The sequence below is a fragment of the Molossus molossus genome, unplaced genomic scaffold, assembly GCF_014108415.1.
Source record: "Molossus molossus isolate mMolMol1 unplaced genomic scaffold, mMolMol1.p scaffold_m16_p_1, whole genome shotgun sequence".
NCBI classification, from domain to species: domain Eukaryota; kingdom Metazoa; phylum Chordata; class Mammalia; order Chiroptera; family Molossidae; genus Molossus; species Molossus molossus.
In genome coordinates this window covers 137,088,301-137,109,192 of record NW_023425344.1, presented here as the reverse complement: position 1 = coordinate 137,109,192, position 20,892 = coordinate 137,088,301, and the positions used below count along the sequence as shown (strand labels likewise).

General features: G+C 36.5%; 2 protein-coding genes across 10 annotated transcripts in view; one reads left to right on the top strand and one right to left on the bottom strand.

The window, feature by feature from the left end:
- The window catches only part of MIS18BP1 (MIS18 binding protein 1), a 48,716-nt gene extending 33,823 nt beyond the window's left edge, over positions 1–14,893 (top strand). For 4 of the 7 annotated variants that reach the window (XM_036274771.1, XM_036274780.1, XM_036274757.1 and 1 more), the window contains exons 12-17: positions 1,368–1,543; positions 2,297–2,457; positions 4,711–4,859; positions 11,264–11,351; positions 14,406–14,460; positions 14,645–14,893. In XM_036274771.1, the coding sequence (XP_036130664.1) occupies positions 1,368–1,543; positions 2,297–2,457; positions 4,711–4,859; positions 11,264–11,351; positions 14,406–14,460; positions 14,645–14,742 (727 nt within the window). In that variant the 3' untranslated portion in view covers positions 14,743–14,893. Of the gene's footprint in view, positions 1–319; positions 354–1,367; positions 1,544–2,296; positions 2,458–4,710; positions 4,860–11,263; positions 11,352–14,405; positions 14,461–14,644 lie in introns of those variants that run through there. The other 3 variants (XM_036274790.1, XM_036274800.1, XM_036274810.1) reach the window with 3 other exon arrangements.
- Positions 14,894–17,792: 2,899 nt separating this feature from the next.
- FANCM (FA complementation group M) overlaps positions 17,793–20,892 on the bottom strand; it is a 68,706-nt gene continuing 65,606 nt past the window's right edge. For all 3 annotated transcript variants that reach the window (XM_036276136.1, XM_036276137.1, XM_036276138.1), the window contains 2 exons: positions 19,767–20,055; positions 17,793–17,956 (listed from right to left, as the gene is read on the bottom strand). In XM_036276136.1, coding sequence (XP_036132029.1) covers positions 17,818–17,956; positions 19,767–20,055 — 428 coding nt within the window. In that variant the 3' untranslated portion in view covers positions 17,793–17,817. The remainder of the gene's footprint in view (positions 17,957–19,766; positions 20,056–20,892) is intronic.

Below are 20,892 nucleotides of genomic sequence, written 5' to 3'. Positions count from 1 at the left end.
CCAAATCTTAGTGATTGATTATTCAAAAGAGTAGATCATTCATTAACTGTGTTTAATACCCACAAGTATTCTCCTTTTATGCGTGGAGTGAATGGTATTCTGTTCACAAGAGCTGATTTCTTAAATTTTCAGGAATCCTACAAATTAACTCATTAAAAAATAAATTTATTACAAGTGATAATACTCTAAACTCACCACTTCCTAATTAGTTTAGTACATTTTATTATTTATACTCTTCAGGTTCTTTACAACTATTATACCTGTATGGTGGAAATTCTGTATAATTGTGTGCCATGCACATTTCTTTCTTCTCATACAGCGATATGTTGGTAGCCTGAAGTCAGCCATATTAGGGCTATTCACAATATGGAAATTTGTAAAGAAGGACTTCTTAACCCCAGAGAGATGGTTGTTAAAAAATTTATCAGTACAACACTGCATAGGTTAATTGATGAGTTAAATAGATTTTTACTGGCCAAACTGTCAGCCCTAACCACAATATATCAAATCTGTTCAAGAGGTGGGGTAGTGCAATAAAGGTGTACTGGGTTCTACATAAGAATTATAAATGAACTTTTAAGAATTATATGAACTATAAGAATTATAAATGAACATACTTTTAGAATGTAACTTATTTGTTAGAGAACTACCTTATATTGTCTTAGGTGTTTTTTTTCTATTTCAGTTCCCTTAAGTATTGTTATCTAAAATACTATGTTCTGTAAACTATAATGCTATAATGAAAACAAGCATGACACTTTTTAAGAGTTTGTAACCTAGAATATATATGAACTAAGAGCTCATCTTCCAGTATATTTAGCACCAGTAATATTTGAGCAGCAGTATAGAAAAGTTACTTGTGCTAGAGTTCCCCAAAAGATCAAATCATTGATTAGTTGGACTTAAGGAAGAAATGTCTTAAGACTGGGGATGAGCCTGGCCAGTGTGGCTCAGTGGTTGAGCGTCGACCCATGCACCAAGAGGTCCCTAGTTCGATTCTTGGCCAAGGTTGTGGGCCAAATCCCCAGTGGGGGGCATGAAGGAGGTGGCCAATCAATGTTCTTATCGATGTTTCTATCTCTCTCTCTAAAATAAAGAAAAAAAAATTTTTAAGACTGGAAATTATTTTTCAGATTAAATAGATTAAATAAAATACTACACCTAGTATAGATATGTTAAATTACGTCTTCATATTTTACCACTAGAATAAGTTATTGAGTATAGGGAGTAGTATCTTCCAAATGATAGTTTTCTAGAATGATTTTGGTATAATTCCTTTAGCTCAGTAAAAGATTTAGTAATATGCCTTCAGGTTACTTTTCTTTATTTGGTTTTCTTATTCTTTAACTGGTTTTGGCTTTCCATAGTGCTTTCTCATCTCTTCCCAAGCACAAACCTGGTTTCTGGTCAGATGTAGCTATGGCTGTAGGTTCTCGATCTGCTCAAGAATGCCAGAGGAAATACATGGAAGATGTCCAAGGAAATGGATCCCAGAAACTTGTCACTAAGAAAAATCCAGTTTATCCCAAAGGCCAAAAAAATGGTAACCTTTGTAGTAAATAATTTTTACCTAGTTCTCAGTATCAATTTCTAATCACTCACTAGATATATTTTATATTTATCTATATGTGTTTTATTTTAGCTATTTTACAGTTTTAAAGGTAGAAAGAACTCCAAAGATTATCTGTTTACTTTTGAAATCTTAGTTAATTCCATCAATATTAGACTTAGCAGCCTTGTGCTTTGAGTTTGTTCTAGGAAATCTGCCGTTGGATCCAGAAATTTCAGTATCTGGATTATTGTTCTAAGGGTCTAATTTAATTTCAGGCCCCTAGCAATTAATAAGAAAATTCAGAATAAATTTAGTTTTCATGGCCCCCAGGAGTACACACTTCTGCCCAAGGTTTATGCCAGAGAAGTCCTATTCTACACTTTGGAGAATATCCAGTATCCCTGTCCTAATTAAATGTGGCTTATATTTTCACAAAATCAACAAATTAGGCATCAGTAAGAGGAGTGTGGGAGGTAACCTTTCTCACAAGATAAAGGCTTCTTCAACTGTACTCTGCCTAATATTACATGTATTTTCTACATGAGTATCTTGTGGGCTAATCATTTTGCACAGATAGATCCCAGTGTAGAAAGGATTACTTGTTATAGAGAAAACTTATATTAATAACAGAAACTGAATTTACTTAATATGAATATACAATTCAGATTTTACAAAGTTTGTTAACTTTAGAACAGTTATTCTAAATGACTAAATTCTTACCAAAATGTTTTGCTGACGCTTAAGGCAACAGAGGTGGTACAGATAAGGAGCAAACTATTAAGATAACTGCGAAAATGGGAACTCTTAAAAGGAAGCAGCAGATGAGGGATTTTCTGGAACAGTTGCCAAAAGATGACCATGATGATTTTTTTAGCACAACACCTTTGCAGAAACAAAGAGTACTGGTAAGAGTCTTGAATGCATGAAATCATTATTTTCTTCATGTTAATTTTTATATCTCTTATTTGTATATATGGTTACTGTTCATCACTGATATTTAGGCCAAGGATTGATAATCTCCACACATGTGACTCAAGTCTAGTATAGGAAGCAGTCTGCCAGTACATGCCATTCTCATCATTGTCCAGAATCTATCCTTTAGTGGGGTTCAAAGATAATATTTGTAGAACCAAATAGAAAATCCAGAAATAGGCCAAATGTATACATTTAAATTTTTATATGCAATAAGGCAAATTCTTTTTTAAAAACTGATAAGATTATTACCTAATGCATAGTAAATTACCTACTGTGTAATAAAACAATGACAGCACAAGACTGACAGAATTGAAGGTAAAAATTTTTGTAGTGTGAAAAATCACATAACTAAAAATCTTCATGATTAGGATAAAATATTTGCAGCAAATAAAGCCAATAATATTTATGATGTAAAGAACTCATTTATGTTACTGGAATATAAAAAGGGTCAAGATCACAGAAAAATGGGTAAGAAAATTTCAAAAGGCTGAATGAACTGGTCATTTTACTTGTGATCAGAGGAAAACAAAGTAAATTATATGTGCGTATACTTTCTAAATTACAGAATCATTTAAAAAAATAAGATATCCACTAACAAAAAGAGATAGAGATATTGATAGAGTCATATTACTAGCAGATACAGAGTTGAGTTATAACCTTTTAGAAAGCACAGCAACATGAGAGCCATAAAGATTAATTCTACACATGGGAGTTTATCCTAAAAAATGGAACAGAAGCCAAAAATCTTCAAGATATTCATTGCAGGTTTATCTTTTACAGCAAAACAACAACAACAACAACAAAAACAATCAATCCATATATCCACTAAGAATGTACTTCATAAACATAGTAAAATACTGTATAACTATTAAGTGCAAATTTGAAACTATCTCTGTAACCTAAATATAAATGTTAAGAATATTAAGATTAAAGTAATGCGAAGATAGATGGATCTAGACAGCTGGACTATTAAGTATAAAATCTGAGAGCTTTTAGTGAGCTAGAATTAAGGGTACTTTGCATTCTACCCATTTTTTAAATATTATTAAATCATCTCCAAATTTTAAAGGCTATACAATGCTTTAAAATAATTTAGTAATATCATTATCTAGGCCCCCTTTTGCCTACACAGGTTATAAAGGGAGGTATTTTTAGGGAGCCATCTGAGGCTCTTACTATGTTCTCGGCACAACTGTGGTCCTTTAAGGGTTGTACCCTTTATATTATTCCACCATCATTTCAGGTCCTCTGTATATTTTGGCTATATGCAGTAGTCTCAACATTTTAAAGCCAAAGATAATAAAATAGAAAGAAAGAAAGCAATAAAGTAGTTCATTTTCTGTGGCAAAAGTCTGCTTTCTCTAAGGTTTTAATATAAAGGTAAGTAAAATCTTAAGGATTAAATTATTTATTGGACATAACACACAAAAATTTAATACTGCTTGAGTTCATATTAAGTACCAGCATAATAGTAAATGAATTACAGTTTCTTCTGTTTACACAGAGGTCACCAAACTATGTCCCATGGGCCAAATCTAGCATACTACCTTTTTTTTGTAAGCCAAATTTTTTTTGATCACGGATGTGACCAGTGTTTACATGTTGGCTGTGGCTGCTTCCAAGCTACAACAGCAGTCGCATAGTTGGAACAGAGAATGTATGGACCACAAAGCCAAAATACTTACTATCTGATGCTTTACAGAAAACATTTGCTGTCTGACTAGTGTGGCTCGGTGGATTGAGTGTCGTTCCATGGACTGAGAGGTCCAGGTTCGATTACCCATCAGGGTACATGCCCGGGTTTCGGGCTTCATCCCCAGTAGGGAGTGTGCAAAAGGCAGCTGATTGATGTTTCTCTCCCACACATTGATATCTCTTTCTCTACCTTCCTCTCTTTCTCTTAAAAAAAAAAAAAAGTCAATAAAAACATTTTTGGAAAGAAAAAAAAACATTTACTGAGCCCCTGGTCTATGCAACTTGTAGAAACAGATGTCATTGTCTCTATTTTATACAACAGAAACTAATTTTTTTAAAGGACAAGGCTCTGTTCTCTGCCTACTAATATTTTTCATTATCTCAGAAGATTATAAGGCAGAAAAAAACACCCCTCCAAAAAACATTTTGTGATAATTAGGAATTTTATTTTTAGGGGCGCCTGCTGATAATGAATGTTTACTTTCTAGTTGCCAAATTTCCAGTATAATCAAGAAGAGGATGATGTTCTACCAAATATGGACAGAAATCCGACAACTCCATCCTCAGTTATCTTTCCATTGGCAAAAACTCCTGAGTGTCAGCATGTCAGTCCTGGAATGCTAGCCTCTATAAATAGGTAAATATTTATGCATATGATACTGTAATTCTCTGCATCAGCATTTAACACTGCATGAGTTGAAGAGAGTAAATATCAATAGTGAGAAAAGTCATTATTTTATCTAGGGGGGAAAAGGAGAAACATCTGTAACAAAAATTGGGTCATTATTTTTTAAAAATCAAGAATAGTTCCTATGAACCCAAGGAATGGACAGTTTCAGCCAGCCAGGGGTGTTGTTCAGTAATGTTGGGACACAGCTCACACTTACATCAGGATAAATTCCAACTGGATCAAAGTTTTACATGTAAAATATTAAACTATAAAATATAACTAAAGTAACCTTGGAGAATTATTTTATAAACTTAGATTGGTGAAGGTCTTCTAATTATGATGCAAGTCCCAGAAGCCACTAACAAAAAGAATGTAGTCATCCATATAAAAAAATGGTTCATCTGGTACCAACCAACCATAAACCATCAAAAGACAAACAAAAAACAGTTGTTGGAGAGGATGTATAAAAATGGAACCTTCATACACTGCTGGTGAGAATATAAATCAGTATAGCTATTATGGAAAACAGTTTGGAGGTTCCTCAGAAAGTTAAGAATAGAGCTACTGCATGACCCAGCAAACCCTCTTCATTTTATCTACCCCCCAAATTGAAAAATATTTATTTGTCAATATACAGGTACTGCTATATTCACTATAGCATTATTCATGGTAGCCAGGACATGGACATAACCCAGGGGTCCTTTGATGCATGCTTGGATAAAGAAGATGTGGTATATATATATACAATGGAATAGTATTCAGTCATAAGAAAAGATGAAATCCTGCCATTTGTGTTAACATGGATTGATCTTGAGTATCCTACTCAGCAAAATAAATCAGAAAAGGACAAGAATCATGATTTCAATCATGTGGGATATAAAACAGAAAGCAACAGACGAATAAACAAAACAAAAAAACTCAGGGACACAGACAGCAGTATGGCGGTTACCAGAGTGGGTAGTGGGGTCAAATATATGGCGACCAGAGGAGACTAAACTTTGGGAGGTGAGCACACAATACAGTATATAGACAATATATTATAATGACCACTTGAAACCTATATAATCTTATATTAACCCATATCATCCCAATAAGTTTTATTTTTTTTAAAGACAATTTGAAAAAAAGAGTACATGGAACTCATCACAGGAAAAAGGCTAATTTCCCTCCTACAAAAAAGGAAAGCCATTCTCATAAATTATTAGCAAGAAGGTTAATTGGTTCAATCTCTGCAAGCAGCAGTTTGTCAATATATATCAAAGTTATAAATGCACGTGCTCTTTAATCCAGCAGTCCTACTTCTACAATTGTGAATGTTCAATTTATTCCTCGCAGTATTGTTTATTATGGCAAAAGACTGAAAACAGCTCAAATGTCTATCAATAAAGGACTAATCAAATAACTTTTGGTACATTATATAGCTATAGAAAATTAATGAAGTTCTTTATGTACTATTACGATAAATGTCCACAATATAGTAAGTGAAAAAAATTACATTGAATTGTGTTGCCATTATGTATATAGGTGTGATGTATGTGTGTATAGGTTTATGCTTGTACATAATTGCTTTATTTAATTAAATATCTCTGAAAGGATACATAAGAGACTGAAGACATTGATGATCCCTAGGGAGAAGAACTAAGATATCTCGGGAGATGTTGAATTTTGAACTATGTGAATATAGGAACTATCTGAAATATAAATGAAATTAAGAAAAATAGGGGTGGCCTACAGTAAAATGTCACAGAGAAAAGATGGAAAGTGATAAGGAAGCCTCAAAATAGGCTATTACATTTGACAGTTAATCAGGACAATGCTGCTGTAGTAAGAACAACTTCCATGGGGTGTGAGGAGCAGAAGCCAGATGATAATGACTCAAAATATAGTCTTCAGTATTCTCATGAAGCTTGGTGGAATTTTGATTTGCATTTATTTAACAAAAACAATTTTTCCCCTAGCAATCCACAAATTATTTTTTTATTTAGTATTTAGTGCAGATGAAAGTAGATTGAGAGGATCATTTTGGACAAAATTTGTGTTAATCGCTTTGGCCAAATGAACAGCTTTAAAATATTCATTCCTTTGGCCCTTGAATTTCATTAGTGAGTTCTGTCCTGGCCAGTGTGGCTCAGTTGGTTGGAGCATCATCCTGTACACAGATGGGTCTCAGGCTCGATTCCTAGTCGCTGTGTTCCCAGGTCTTAGGTTCTGTCAGTCGGGGCATGTACGGGAAGCAACCTATAATGTTTCTCTCTCTCCCTCCTCTCCTCACTCTCTGAAATCAATTTTTGTTTTAGACAATTTTTTTAAATGTTTTTTATTGATTTTCTTTTTTTTTTTTTAGAGAGAGGAAGGGAGAGGGAGAGAGACAGAAACATCAATGCGAGAGAGAAGCATCAATATAGTTTGCCCCCTGGATGCCCCCGACTGCGCCACACCAGCCAGGCTCTGAAATCAAGTTTTAAAAAAATAACCTCACGTGAGAATTAAAAGTAAAAAAGGTATTTAATCAGTTCTAAGAAAAGAGATTTAGGCAAGTGCATATATACATTGATATGAGCAAAGATGTACATAACAGTGAAATACTGAAAATTTAGAATTGACCTCAATGTCCAATACTAACAAAAGTGAAGAAATAAGGATTTGGCCCTGGCCGTTTGGGCTCAGCTGTTGGAGTGTCGGCCTGCGGACCAGAGTCCCAGGTTCGATTCCGCCAGGGGCATGTATCTCAATTGCAGTTCATCCCTGGCCCCGGCTGGGGTCAACCACTTGATGTGTCTCTCTCACAACAATGTTTCTCTCTCTCTCTCCCTCCATCCCACTCTGTCTGAAGATAAATGTAAAAATATCCCCCCGTGAGGAGTAAAAAAAAGAAAAAGAAATTAGGATTTGTCCATATAATAGAATAATAATATGTAATAATTAAAAATCATGCCTTCAAGAACTTTTAATGACAGAATAATGTTCAATAGGTAAAAGTTTTTAAAAGCTAAGAAATAAAACTACACCCAGTGTGATCCCAATTTATATAACACATATTCATAAGAAAAAGGAAATTTCTTGACCATAAATATCACTAGCTGTTATCTCAAAGTTACAGAATTACTCTGATGTGGGTTGTGGTTATCATTTTTACAATAAAGGAAAAAGTACATTTTTTCTTACAGAGAACATGATGGAGAGATATAGAAACACTGACGAGAGAGAACATCGATTGTTTGCCTCTCGCATGCCCCCCACTGGATTCTTGGCCCACAACCTGGGCATGTACCCTGATCAGGAATCAAACTAGCAACCTCTTGGTGCATGGGTCAGTGCTCAACCACTGAACCACACCAGCTGGGCAAATTATTTCATTTTTTAAAACTCTTATAAAAAAGGGAGTCACCTAGAACTGGTTCAAGTCAAGAGATTGTGAAGGAGGACTAGGAAACTCATTTTTTAAAATAAGAAAAAAGCTCAGCTGGTGTTGCTCAGTGATTGAGCATCGGCACATGCCCAGGTTGTGGCCCAATCCCCAGTGGGGGGCATGCAGGAGGCAACCAGTCAGTGTTCTCTCTCATTAATGTTTCTATCTCTCTTTCCCTCTCCCTTCCTCTCTCTAAAATCAATAAAGAAAAATAAATAAATAATGAAACATTTTTTAGCATTCAGATGTGATCCCTTTGTACAGGACAAGACTCATGTAACACTGATCCTGAACAACTGCCTAGACTTATTCACTTGCTGTGCAACAATATTTGTGGTGCATGATACATCTTTTTTTTCAATCTTTTATTTTTAATTTATTGGAGTGACATTGGTTAATAAGATCATATAGGTTTCAAGTGTAGATTTCTATGCTACATGATCTGTACATTGCATTGTGTGCCCACCTCCCAAATTCAGATCTAACATCACCATAAATGTGGTCCCCTTTACCCTTCCCCAACCTCTTTCCCCCTGGTAATCACCATACTGTTGTCTGTGTCTATGAGTTTCAGTTTTATATTCCACATGAGTGAAATCATATGATTCTTAGCTTTTTCTGACTGACTTATTTTGCTTAGCACGATATTCTCAACATCCATGTTGTCGCAAATGGCTGAATTTCATCTTTTCTTATGGCTGAGTAGTATTTCATAGTATATATGTACCACATCTTTATCCAGTCATCTATCAAAGAACACTTAGGTTGTTTCTGTGTTTTGGCCACCGTGAATAACGCTGCAGTGATAATAGGGGTGCATATATCTTTGCAAGTAAATGTTCTCGAAATTTTCTGGTAGATATCCAGGAGAGGGATTGCTGGGACATATGGTTACTCTATTCTTTATTTTTTTTAGTTCTGCCTCCTCCCTCCACCCCCATTTCTATTCTTAATTTTTTGAGAAACCTCAAAACTGTTTTCCATAGTGGCTGTACCAGTTTACATTTCCACCAGCAGTGAATGAGGGTTTCTTTTCTCTGTAATCACTCCAAGACTTATTACTTGTGTTGTTGAGAATAGACGGTCTAATGGTGTAAGGTGATATCTCATTGTAGTTTCGATTTGCTACTTCCTAATAGCTAGTAAAGTTGAACATCTTTTCTATATCTGTTGGCCATTTGTATGTCTTCTTGGGAGAGGTGTCTGTTCAGGTCTACCCTTTTTTTTTTTCTCCTTTACTGATTTTAGAGAGAGAGGAAGTGAGGAGGGAGAGAAACATTGATGAGAGAGAACATCAACTGGCTGCCTCCTGCATACCCCCCACGGGGGATCAGGCCCACAACCTGAGCATGTGTCCTGACCAGGAATCAAACTGGTGACCTCTTCAATGCTCAACCACTGAGCCACACCGGCCGGACATCTGCCCATTTTTTAATTGGATTGGTTTTTTTGAGGTGGGGGGGGGGTTGCTGAGCTGCTGTTTGCAAATATACTCTCCCCTTCGGTTGGTTGCCTTTTTGTTTTGTTGTTGGTTTCTTTTGCTGTGCAGAAGCTTTTTAGTTTGATATAGTCCGATTCATTTATTTTTGCCTTTGCTTCCCTTGCCTTTAAGGTCAAGTTCATAAAATGTTTTCTATGACCAAAGTCCGTAAGTTTAGTACATGTTTTCTTCTATGTAATTTATTGGCTCAGATCCTATATTTGGGTCTGATCCATTTTGAGTTAATTTTTTGTACATGGGAACAGACTAGCCTAGTTTCATTTTTTGTAATGTGGCTTTCCAGTTTTCCCAGCACCATTGTTGAAGAGGCTTTCTTTTCTACATTGTGTGTTTTTGGCTTCTTTGTCAAAATTTTTTGCCCGTATACATATGGTTTTATTTCTGGGCTCTCAATTCTGTTTCATTGGTCTGTGTCTGCTTTTTTGGGGGCCAATACCATGCTGTTTTCATTATTGTTGAAATCAGGTACTGTGATACCTCTGGCTTCTTTTTTTTCTCAGGATTGCTTTGGCTATTTGGGGTCTTTTGTGGTTCCATACAAATCTGATTTTTTTGTTGTATTTTTTTAAAAATGTCATTAGGTTTTTAATGGGGATTGCATTAAATCTGTATTTTGTTTTGGGTGATATGCAAGATTGTGGTACACATTATATCTTAATACAGTCACACATTTATGAATTTTTACATGTCGTACCATATTTACAGTTGCTCCTAAATAGCCATAAATGAAAAGGATAATCGATCACATACGACCTTGGAGTCAAGAGAAAGAATTAGAATTGGTATTCAGCTGATATTTACTGTAAAAAAAAAAAAGACTAGGAATTGTAGGGGAAAATGAAAACAACCAGTGTTTGGCTTCAATTTTCATCTGCAAATTATGAGTTAAGCCTATTTGCTAAAATGAGAAGAATAAGAGATAAGGTAAAAAGAAATGAAAAACACTTCATAGTTGGTATGGGGAATGTTAGAAAGATGTACCTATGTAGAAATAAAAGGCTGTGTGCTGAACTGAAGACTCAGCACAGTTGTAAGCTATAAATTAATTAAGGGTTTTCCCATCACCATGTGTATCCTTAAAGTATCAACTTTAAGATTCAATCTGGATTTAGGGAAGGAGGTGACCAGGATAAAAGAAGCAAAAGGTATAACAAGGGAATTCAGGAATAAGCAGTCTTAGTGAATTTTGGAAAAGCAGCAGTTGGAAAGAGCAGAAATGGGATAATGAACAATAAGCACAAGACTATAATTTCCTAGAATATTATTTGGTATTTCCATTCCCTTTACATGTTTAAAGCTTTTTGTCCATCTCCCTGGGTACGCCATTTTCTCTTTTTAAATGTTGGAGAAAATGCACTTTTTAAACATTGAAAACATCTTAATTTTGTCAGTTGCTGTTCAATCTGTGGAATAAAATATGGTGGTTAATGTTGACTTTGTAATTATTTTGTATTCAAACAGGAATGATTGTGATAAATATGTTTTTCACATGCAAAAACAACATAAAAATAAAGGTGGCATTGTCTGGGGCAATATCAAGAAAAAAACAGTAAGTATTTCTATTCTCCACACCAGATTTATTCAATGTGTATCTACTGAACAACTATGATATATGGCAAATTGTGGGAGTTTATGATGTTGTGAGGTAAGTACATAAGTGCTATAAGTGCTATAAATGACAGATGGCAAGTGATAGACTAAAGCATTTGAGGAAAGTGAGAATAGTAAAAATTTTCTTTCAAAGAGTCAGGTAGGGTGGGGAAAGTATGTACAGGTCAGGAAAGGACATTTCAGGCAAGGCACAAAAGCATATCTGTTTGGTGATTGAGGAATTTATGATTGTCATAGAAAAGAAACTTTATCAAATTCCATGCAGCTTCAAAACGGTTTTAATTTTTTTTTTCAGATTCATCTACTTAACTTATAGGTCTTAACATGTAGGTGAAGATTTACAATGTATTCACAAAAGAAATTTTAACTTAAAGTTGCCTTAATGGTGATCTACATCCGTTTGATAAGAAATTAAGAGAATCCTGTATCCTCTTGAATTAATTTTTAGTTTGATTTTACTTTGGCTGATTTATATCCAGATAAATGTACAAGCTAACTTGTACATGGAAAGCTGACTTGCCTCAAATTTCCTCAAAGTCAACAGCTAATCTTAGAAAATAATAGTTTATGGAATATACCCTGTAGGTGTATTCCTTCTTACCAAGTAACAGCCACCGCTTCCTCCCTCACCCATGTGGAAATATTTATATTGTACACTTGCCAGAGTAAAATTCCCTCCGAGTCTCTAAAGTAAACATTGGGATTACTTATCACATCCCATCTTTACGGGTGGGCTCCACTTATCCACAGGCAATGATATCTCTGTGGAGCTTGGTTTAAAGTCAGCCTGGAAACTAAATTCTCCAAAAGAAACCCCAGTCCATAACTGAAGATGTAGGCAGAGTCCTTCGTGGTGTTTCTCAGATTCCCCCTTCATTGTCTCGCATTTCTTATGAACATGAAATTTTGGTTTGTTGGACCAGGAATCACCTTAACATAGTAGGGTTGCCTTGACAGAGTTCCTCAAACTTAAATGTGCTTGGGAGTTACCTAGGGATCTTATTGAACCCTAGATTCTGATTCAGTACATTTGAGATTTTTTCTGCATTTCTAACAACCTCCAGGTGATGCCCCTGTTGCTGATCCATGGACCATGATAAGTACTAGCAAGACCCTAGTCCACTGTGCTCTGCAAAATGAGAAAAAGTGCATTGGATATATGCAAAAGGGCCCTTCCTATTAAAAACGTATTTCTCTGTTTTTCTGACATAATCTTAAGTACTGCTGTTTTTCTAAATGGATTATAATTTGAGCCACCAAACTATAGAATCTTTGTGATTTAGCCCCATTTTTTCATAGATTAATACTTTGCCTAATGTGCAAAGATAGAAAGAGCAATGGATTTAGTGTTCAAAATTAGGATGTCCAGTAGACGAATGGATAAAAAAGCTGTGGTACATATACACAATGGAGTACTATGCAGCTCTAAGAAAGAAAGATCTCTTATCCCTTGAGACAGCATGCAGGGACCTGGAAAGTATTATCCTAAGTGAAACAAGCCAAGCAGAGAAGGACAAATATCACACAATCTCACTTATTTGTGGAATATAATGAACATAACAGTCTGAGGAACGGAGTAGTCCCAGAGACATGGAAGTGGGGTACAGACCAACAATCCCCTGAAGGGGGAGGAGGGATAAACTACAGAACTTATATGCATGTATGTATGAACAATGGACATGGACAACAAAGGTGGGGACAGGGTGGGAGGGAGGGGGAAGGGGGAAGGGGGAATCAGTGGGGGGAAAAGGAGAAACATCCGTATCAAAATTTAATTTAAAAAAAACAGCCCTGGCCGGTTTGGCTCAGCGGTTGGAGCGTCCACCTGCGGTCCGGAGAGACCCGGGTTCGGTTCCCACTAAGGGCACGTACCTCGGTTGCAGTTTGTTCCCGGCCCTGGTTGGTCGTGCGGGTGGCAGCCACTCGATGTGTCCCTTCACATCGATGTTTCTCTCTCTCTAACTCTCTCTCCCTCCCGCTCTATCTGAATAAAAAATGGAAAAATGTCCTCGGGTGAGGATAAAAAAAAAAATTAGGATGTCAAGGTTTGACTCCCCGTACCAGCTTTATGGTGAAGCAAGCTGCTTGAGCTTTCTAATCTTTTTATTCATGTATGGTATGACCTGGGGATCATAATGATATTGGTTTATCTCACCAAATGATTTTGAGAGCTAAAAGATGTAATAGTGTTTTGACTCATTTCATAGGAAGAAAAAGTATTTACATCACAGTCTATGAACATGAGTTTGTATCTCAAAGATTTCTTTCAAAAATACTTCCCTAAGCATAGTGCGTATACTGTCATATTTTCTTTTCTATTGTTTTTCATTTTTAAAAAGATAACCAGCTATGGGCAATAGTTTAAAATTACCACTGTAGGCAAGATTTTAAACTACAGAGAATTAAAAGTACTCTGGTTACAGCCCTGGCCAGTTTGGCTCAGCGGTTAGAGCGTCGGCCTGGGGTCCGGAGAGACCCGGGTTCGGTTCCCGCTAAGGGCACATACTTCGGTTGCAGTTTGTCCCCGGCCCTGGTTGGTCGTGCGGGTGGCAGCCACTCGATGTGTCCCTTCACATCGATGTTTCTCTCTCTCTCCCTTCCTCTCTCTCCCTCCCGCTCTATCTGTACAAAAAAATGGAAAAATATCCTCGGGTGAGGATAAAAAAAAAAAAAAAAGTACTCTGGTTACAGTACATGTTCACCTACCTGTCTCTGGAATAAGTACTTAGTAGGTTTTGGCAACGTTCAGAGGCCCACGGCCTATCCTTTAACTGCTGTTGCATTAGTTTGTAATGTGGGAGACAACACTGAATAAGTCATGGTTCTTGCCCCAGATAAATTCATCTTAGAATTAGACATTTCATGAATAATTATAAAGTGATTAAGTGTTGTTATAAGTACTCTGGGGATAAAGCATGCTTAATTTTGTCTAGGTTTGAGGCTGGCTTCACAGGAGATATCATTTTGTTATTAACATGAACTCTTCTTGTAGGTTGAAAATGAGTTTTCAACTCCAACATCAAGAAGAAGAACCCCATTTAACAAAGGTAATACACATATCTTTCTTTTGTAGCTCAGTTCTATTATAGTGTAGTCTCTTTATTAACATGGTACTAAAATTAACTGCTCTCAAGTGGGTAGACCTACCATTTTTATTTCTTATAGTTATTTTCATTGAAATTGAAATTATTTTTAGAAATGTATTAATCTTTTTTTTTATTAAACTCTTAGGAGAAAACTCTAATATTGGAAAACTTTTTACTAATGCTATGGAGTCCTTGGATGAAGAAGAGAAAGATGATTATTTTTCAAGCTCTGATTCTGCATAGTAAAAGTAAAAATATTTCTAGTATTTTTATGAAGAAGCAGACAGTTACTTGTACCTTCATTTCAGAGTTTCTTTTGAAATTGTGGGCTCCTTTTCAAAGGTTTTATGTATTTGTATTCAAAGCTAAAGATTCTTCTAGAGAAGATTGCTGCAACTTACTAAAAATAAAAATTTAAGGAAAGTTGTTTTACTTGCTGTATAGATATTTCTAAAATTGTTTTTGCTGTTAAAGTATATATAATTTCTCATAAGCATCTAAGCCTGTTTAAGAAAATCATGTTCCAAACTGGATTTTTTAAAAGGTTTCAAGAAAATGTTGCTATCCATAAGGGAGGAGATTGGGGAGAATAAAAACTTTAAGTTAGCATTTTTCACCACTTGGTATAATAAACCAGAGTTGATATGATATTTAAATTATATGTTGTTGAAACTATTTTATATACTTTCTTTTCTCCCAATTGTTTTTCTTAAAATTTATGACTGGCATGGCATATCTATTGAACCTGTGTAAATTTTAATTTATTGCTGTTTCAGTATTTTATTTGGTAAAAATCAGAGAACAGATTTTGTTGCATTCTTAAGACTTATTTCATATGCAGACATAGCTTAAATTTGATCTCAGTATTAAAAAGATTGGAATAGACAAACATTCAAGTATCAGGAGTCAAGTTAATGTTGTAGTAAACACTTTTCCTTTCAGATAGCTCTCTTAGGGGGGGAAAAACTTTTAGCTTGTTGTGCCATTATGTTTTAAAATTTGATATAGAATATTCCCCTCTGGTTACAGTACATGTTCACCTACCCATCTCTCCAGTTAGGTTGTTCAAATAAAATTAGTTTGCTTTTACAATATTTGTGTTTTGTTTGTTGTTTTTCCCAGAATTTGTAGTAAAAGATACTTTTTCTTGTATCTTAAGAATTTAGTCAATAACAGTCAGCAGTTATAGAATAGAGGATTTATAGAAATAATGAGATTTAAACAGAATAGTGCAGTTAGATCATTTTTTAAACTATCACGCTTGCTTCTGCCACAAAGACTTGACAGACAGATGTAGGATGGAACAATTGAAGGTTATTTTAGAGTGGTCTAAAAAATAGAGTTGAAGAACTTATGTTGGCAATATTTAGTATAATAACATGCTGCTTTATGTTAATGGTGTTTTAGGAGTTAAACTGCTTAATGGAAACAAAGATACTTTTGAAATACCAGACTCACACAAACCAAAGTGTGACCCCTCCCTCCACTCACCATATTCCCTAGTGGATTTTAAGGGCTCAAAGAAAAATAGTAAGATGGAATGATAATCAATAGGTTTGATATTTAAGTGTACCAATGAGAGTTACTGTAGCTTAAATATGGATTGAGCTCTACACAGCAAGTATAAATAAAAAATTTCTAGCTACGTGCCTCACACCATATTAATTTATGAAATATTATGCTTGAAGGGTAGACATAAAATCTGGGTATGTTAGTGTCTGCATGGGAGGTGCTGCCATGTGGTGGTCAGCCCAGGTCACTGTGAGGTTGTTGAGGAACCGCATGCTTCCCACACACCGGATGTCCCAGCCACAAGCACTGCTGACAGCGTATCAGGAGCAGAAGAGCAAAACAACGAACCAGAAGAAAGACCCCCTTTCTTCCTTCTATTTACAAAACTTAATCAGGCTCACTACTAAGGAGAAATGCTCAAAATGTCCAGTCCATCATAGCAGAGCAAGACACTGAAGGGTAGATTGAACCTGAGAGGTAATGGGTTGATAACTGCTGTTAGCCAGTAACTGAGCTGCTGTTCTCACTGGGTTGGACAATTGTTGAACAACAGAAATGTGAGATCTCAGAAGCACTGAGAATTTATTGTATCCCAAAGAAGCTAAATTCACAATTACAGTAACTTTTTAGCAAAAGAGAACTGTATTTAGTTTCTGTGATCTGGTTCTAGATGTGCTTAAAGTCACTTGTTTCTGGGCCTCACTTTTATCATCTGATAAGAAAGGAAAGAGAAAAGCAGTTTGAATTAGATAAGTTCTGAAGTCCCTGCCAAGTCTAAGGTAAGAAAAGCACTCTTCTGTGAGGGTTCATAAACCCAATAATGGAACAAGAATAGAAGGCAATCCAAAATAAAGGGCTGTTAAGTGGGGCGGAAGTCTGACTAGAAGGAATGGCCTCAGCTGTTGCAGATGAAAACATGGAGCCATCTCAAAATGAATAGCCTCACAAACACAATAATGGTCACAATGGAAGTTCACTTCTTTGCATATGATACTTCAACAGCAACAAAAAATGTAGGTTAAAGTTTATACATCTGACTACTTGATTGGGTCACCTCTGGTAAGATGAACATTAACACTTTCTACTTTCCTAGTTACTGGGGCATTTATCTCAATAATACACCCACATGTTAGCCAGTTTGTATGTACATTCAGGAAGTTAAAAATAGCCTAAATTATAGGAAAAATTGTTTATGACCATTAAGTTGGCAGCAGTCAGATGCATCAACCTATTACACTAACATGACGATAGTAGAAAAACCTTTGGAAAAATTCCAAAATACATTTCAAATTCTAGTTCTTCCTTCTTTTTTTTTTTTTATCCTCATCCGAGGACATTTTTCCATTTTTTGTACAGATAGAGTGGGAGGGAGAGAGAGGGGGAAACATCGATGTGAAAGGGACACATCGAGTGGCTGCCACCCTCACGACCAACCAGGGCCGGGGACAAACCGCAACCGAGATACATGCCCTTAGCGGGAACCGAACCCGGGTCTCTCCGGACCACAGGCGGACGCTCTAACCGCTGAGCCAAACTGGCCAGGGCTAGTTCTTCTTTCTTAATAGCATCTTCAATAACATATTATTCAAGACAAATACAGTTTCCTAGTCCAATTAATTAAATGATTATTGAACATAAGATTTTTAAAAATATATAATCTATATAAATAAAAGTATATACAATATAAAATAAGATGGAAATGTTCTCTTATTTACATATTTTAAACTGATAATCACAAACCACAATGATCAATGAAATGCATTTAGTGTTGTGAGAGTTCTTTGATAACTGCACCTTGAGGTCTGATCATGCATCAGATTCCAGTCTACCTTCGATAAGACCATTCGGTAACATGTGCACATCAAATACATAGTGAATATATCTATAAATCTCCTCAGCCTTTTGATGAGTTACTTGTGCATACATGGAGATTTCTTGAGATGAGCTGAAAAATATATTAGACCAAGAAAAACATTATATGGCTGCTCTGTCTGGAGTAGCCCCCCCGTCTCACAGCTTTACTAAGAAACTCAACTTTCACTTTAAACTTTTTTTTTTAATTCTCACCCGAGGACATTTTTTTTCCATTTTTTGTGCAGAGAGAGAGAAACATCGACATGAAAGGGACACATCGAGTGGCTGCCACCCATACGGCCCAACTAGGGCCGGGGATAAACTGCAAGCAAGGTACGTGCCCTTAGCAGGAACCGGACCCGGGTCTCTCTGGACCGCAGGCCGACGCTCTAACCGCTGAGCCAAACCGGCCAGGGCTCACTTTAAACTCTTAAAAAAAAATTTATTACACTAGAACTTTTGACTTAAGTTTATTATCTTGCTTAAAGAACACCAAAAAGCCCTGGCTGGTTTGGCTCGGACATCAGCACTGGACCAGAGAGACGACAGGTTCAATTCTCAGTCAAGGGCATGAACCTCAGTTGTGTGTTTGATCCCCCAGTCGAGATCATGCGGGAGGCAACCAACTGATGTGACTCTCTCATGTCGATGTTTTTCTCTCTCCCTCCCTTCCACTCCATCTAAAAATCAATGGAGCCCTAGTCGGTTTGGCTCAGCCATTAGACCGTGGCACTCGGACCAGAGTCCTCGGTTCGATTCCCGCTATGGGCACGTGCCTTGGTTGCGGTTCATCCCCAGCCCCTGTTGGGGTCATGTGGGTGGCAACCACTCGATACATCTCTCTCACATAGATGTTTTTCTCTCTCTCTTCCCCTCTCTCTCCCACCCACTCTAGCTGAAGATAAATACAAACATGTCCTCGAGTCAGGATAAAATAATAAATAAAAATCAATAGAAAAATATCAAAATATCCTCAGGTGAGGATTAACAATAAAAAAAAAACACACACACAAAAGCTTATTCCCTATATTTAAAATCATATGCCCTGGCCGGTTTGGCTCAGCAGTTAGAGTGTCGGCCCGCGGACCAGAAAGTCCCGGGTTCAATTCCCGCTAAGGGCACGTACCTTGGTTGCAATTTGTCCCCGGCCCTGGTTGGATCATGCGGGTGGCAGCCACTCGATATGTCCCTTTCACATCAATGTTTCTCTCTCTCCCTTCCTCCCTCTCTCCCTCCCACTCTATCTGAAAGATAAATGCAAAAAAAGTGTCCTCAGGTGAGGATGAAATCTTATATAACAATAATTTCAACCTCATAGATGGGCCTTTAGTTCAGTTAACCAATTTTCTAAAATCTTCCTTTTCAAGCAATGTAATAATAAAAATTGGCACAATGTTCAACTTGAACTGAACATCCCAGAAGTGTTAGAATGCAACATCCAGTGTAAAGGCTGTCTCATTCCCTTTAGAGCTCTAAGCTCAAAGATAGTACCTGTCTTTCCCCCCATTGATGTTCTCAGCTTCATGCATTGACTGCTACATATTGGCAAGCAAAAAGTCTCTACTGAATGAAATACTCTAACAGACTAGCCTATACCTTTTAAAAAATACATTAAAATTTCTGTGAAATGCTTCCCAGAATCATTTAAAAGTAACCATTTAAAAATATTAAAATAGCCTGGTCAGTGTGGCTCAGTAGTTGAGCGTCGACCCAGGCACCAAGAGATCACCAGTTCGATTCCTGGTCAGGGCACATGCCCAGGTTGTGGGCCTGATCCCCAGTGGGGGGCATGCAGGAGGCGGCCAGTCGATGTTCTCTCTTATCGATGTTTCTCTCCCTCTCCCTCTCTCTAAAACCCAATAAAGAAAAAAAAATTTTTTTTAATATTAAAGCAGACATACCTGTTAGTCATCTTTTTCACAGATGAAAACTGGTGACACATATTTAATGCAGTTATGTAACTTATATTGGGAATACTGAGATAAAATTGAAGTGCTTCACACTTGTTACTATTCACTGTTGGAACCTGAATACCAACATTCTTTCTTTGTTCCACTAAAGACAGTTCCTTTAGCAAATATGCAGTTTCTTCTTGGCAGGAACTGAAAAGAATTCGAATTCCAGCACCTATCAGGGCAGTCAGCAAGTTGTCATAGCTCTTTGTTCTCTTAAACATCCTGGATGTGTCTCCTAAATATGAAAATGCAAACATTAGTAACTTACATTAACTAGAATGATTAATACTATATATTATTAAAATCCCAAGATCACCATTTAAAAAGCTAATGAGAAACCCTACAGATCAAGATTTCAAGTGATTGTCAAGTATCTGAGATAAAATATGGAAACCTGCCCAGCCAGTGTGGCTCACTGGATTGAGCGTGAACCTCATGGAGTGAAAGATCTGGTTCAATTACTGTCAGGGCACAAGCCCGGGTTGTGTGCTCAATTCCCAGGAGGGGCATGCGGGAGGCAGCTGGTCCACGTTTCTCTCTCACATCGATGTTTCTCTCTCTCTCTCCCTTCCTCTCTCTATATGGTATCAATTTAAAAAAATGGAAACCTTTTATGAGTGTCTTGAATTGGAATCAACAATGGAAGGTTCTTATAAAATTCTTTATAATGCTAGCACTGATGAAGAGTTAAATACTGGTTTAACTGATATAAAATTATCTTATGTATTTATTCCAAGAGTAACTCAATACTCTGCATACCCATTAATGTTATCTTTAACTCTTACCTATTAATTTACTTCCCTACTTTTCCCATTTATTTTCTTTCCATACTTTATCTATATTCTTTTTTTGGCATTCTTCATATGCCAAAGAAAAGATACTTTCCACAACTTTTAATATATTATTTTCCTTTTATTCCTTTATAAAGGATATGGTGGTAAAGATGAAATTCTATCATTTTAGCACTGAGAGGACCCAAGGGAATACTGAAAGGTAGTGACTCATCCAAGATCACATGGTTCACTATTGACCGAATGGTGATTCAAAGGGGACTCCCCATAGAAATTCTCCA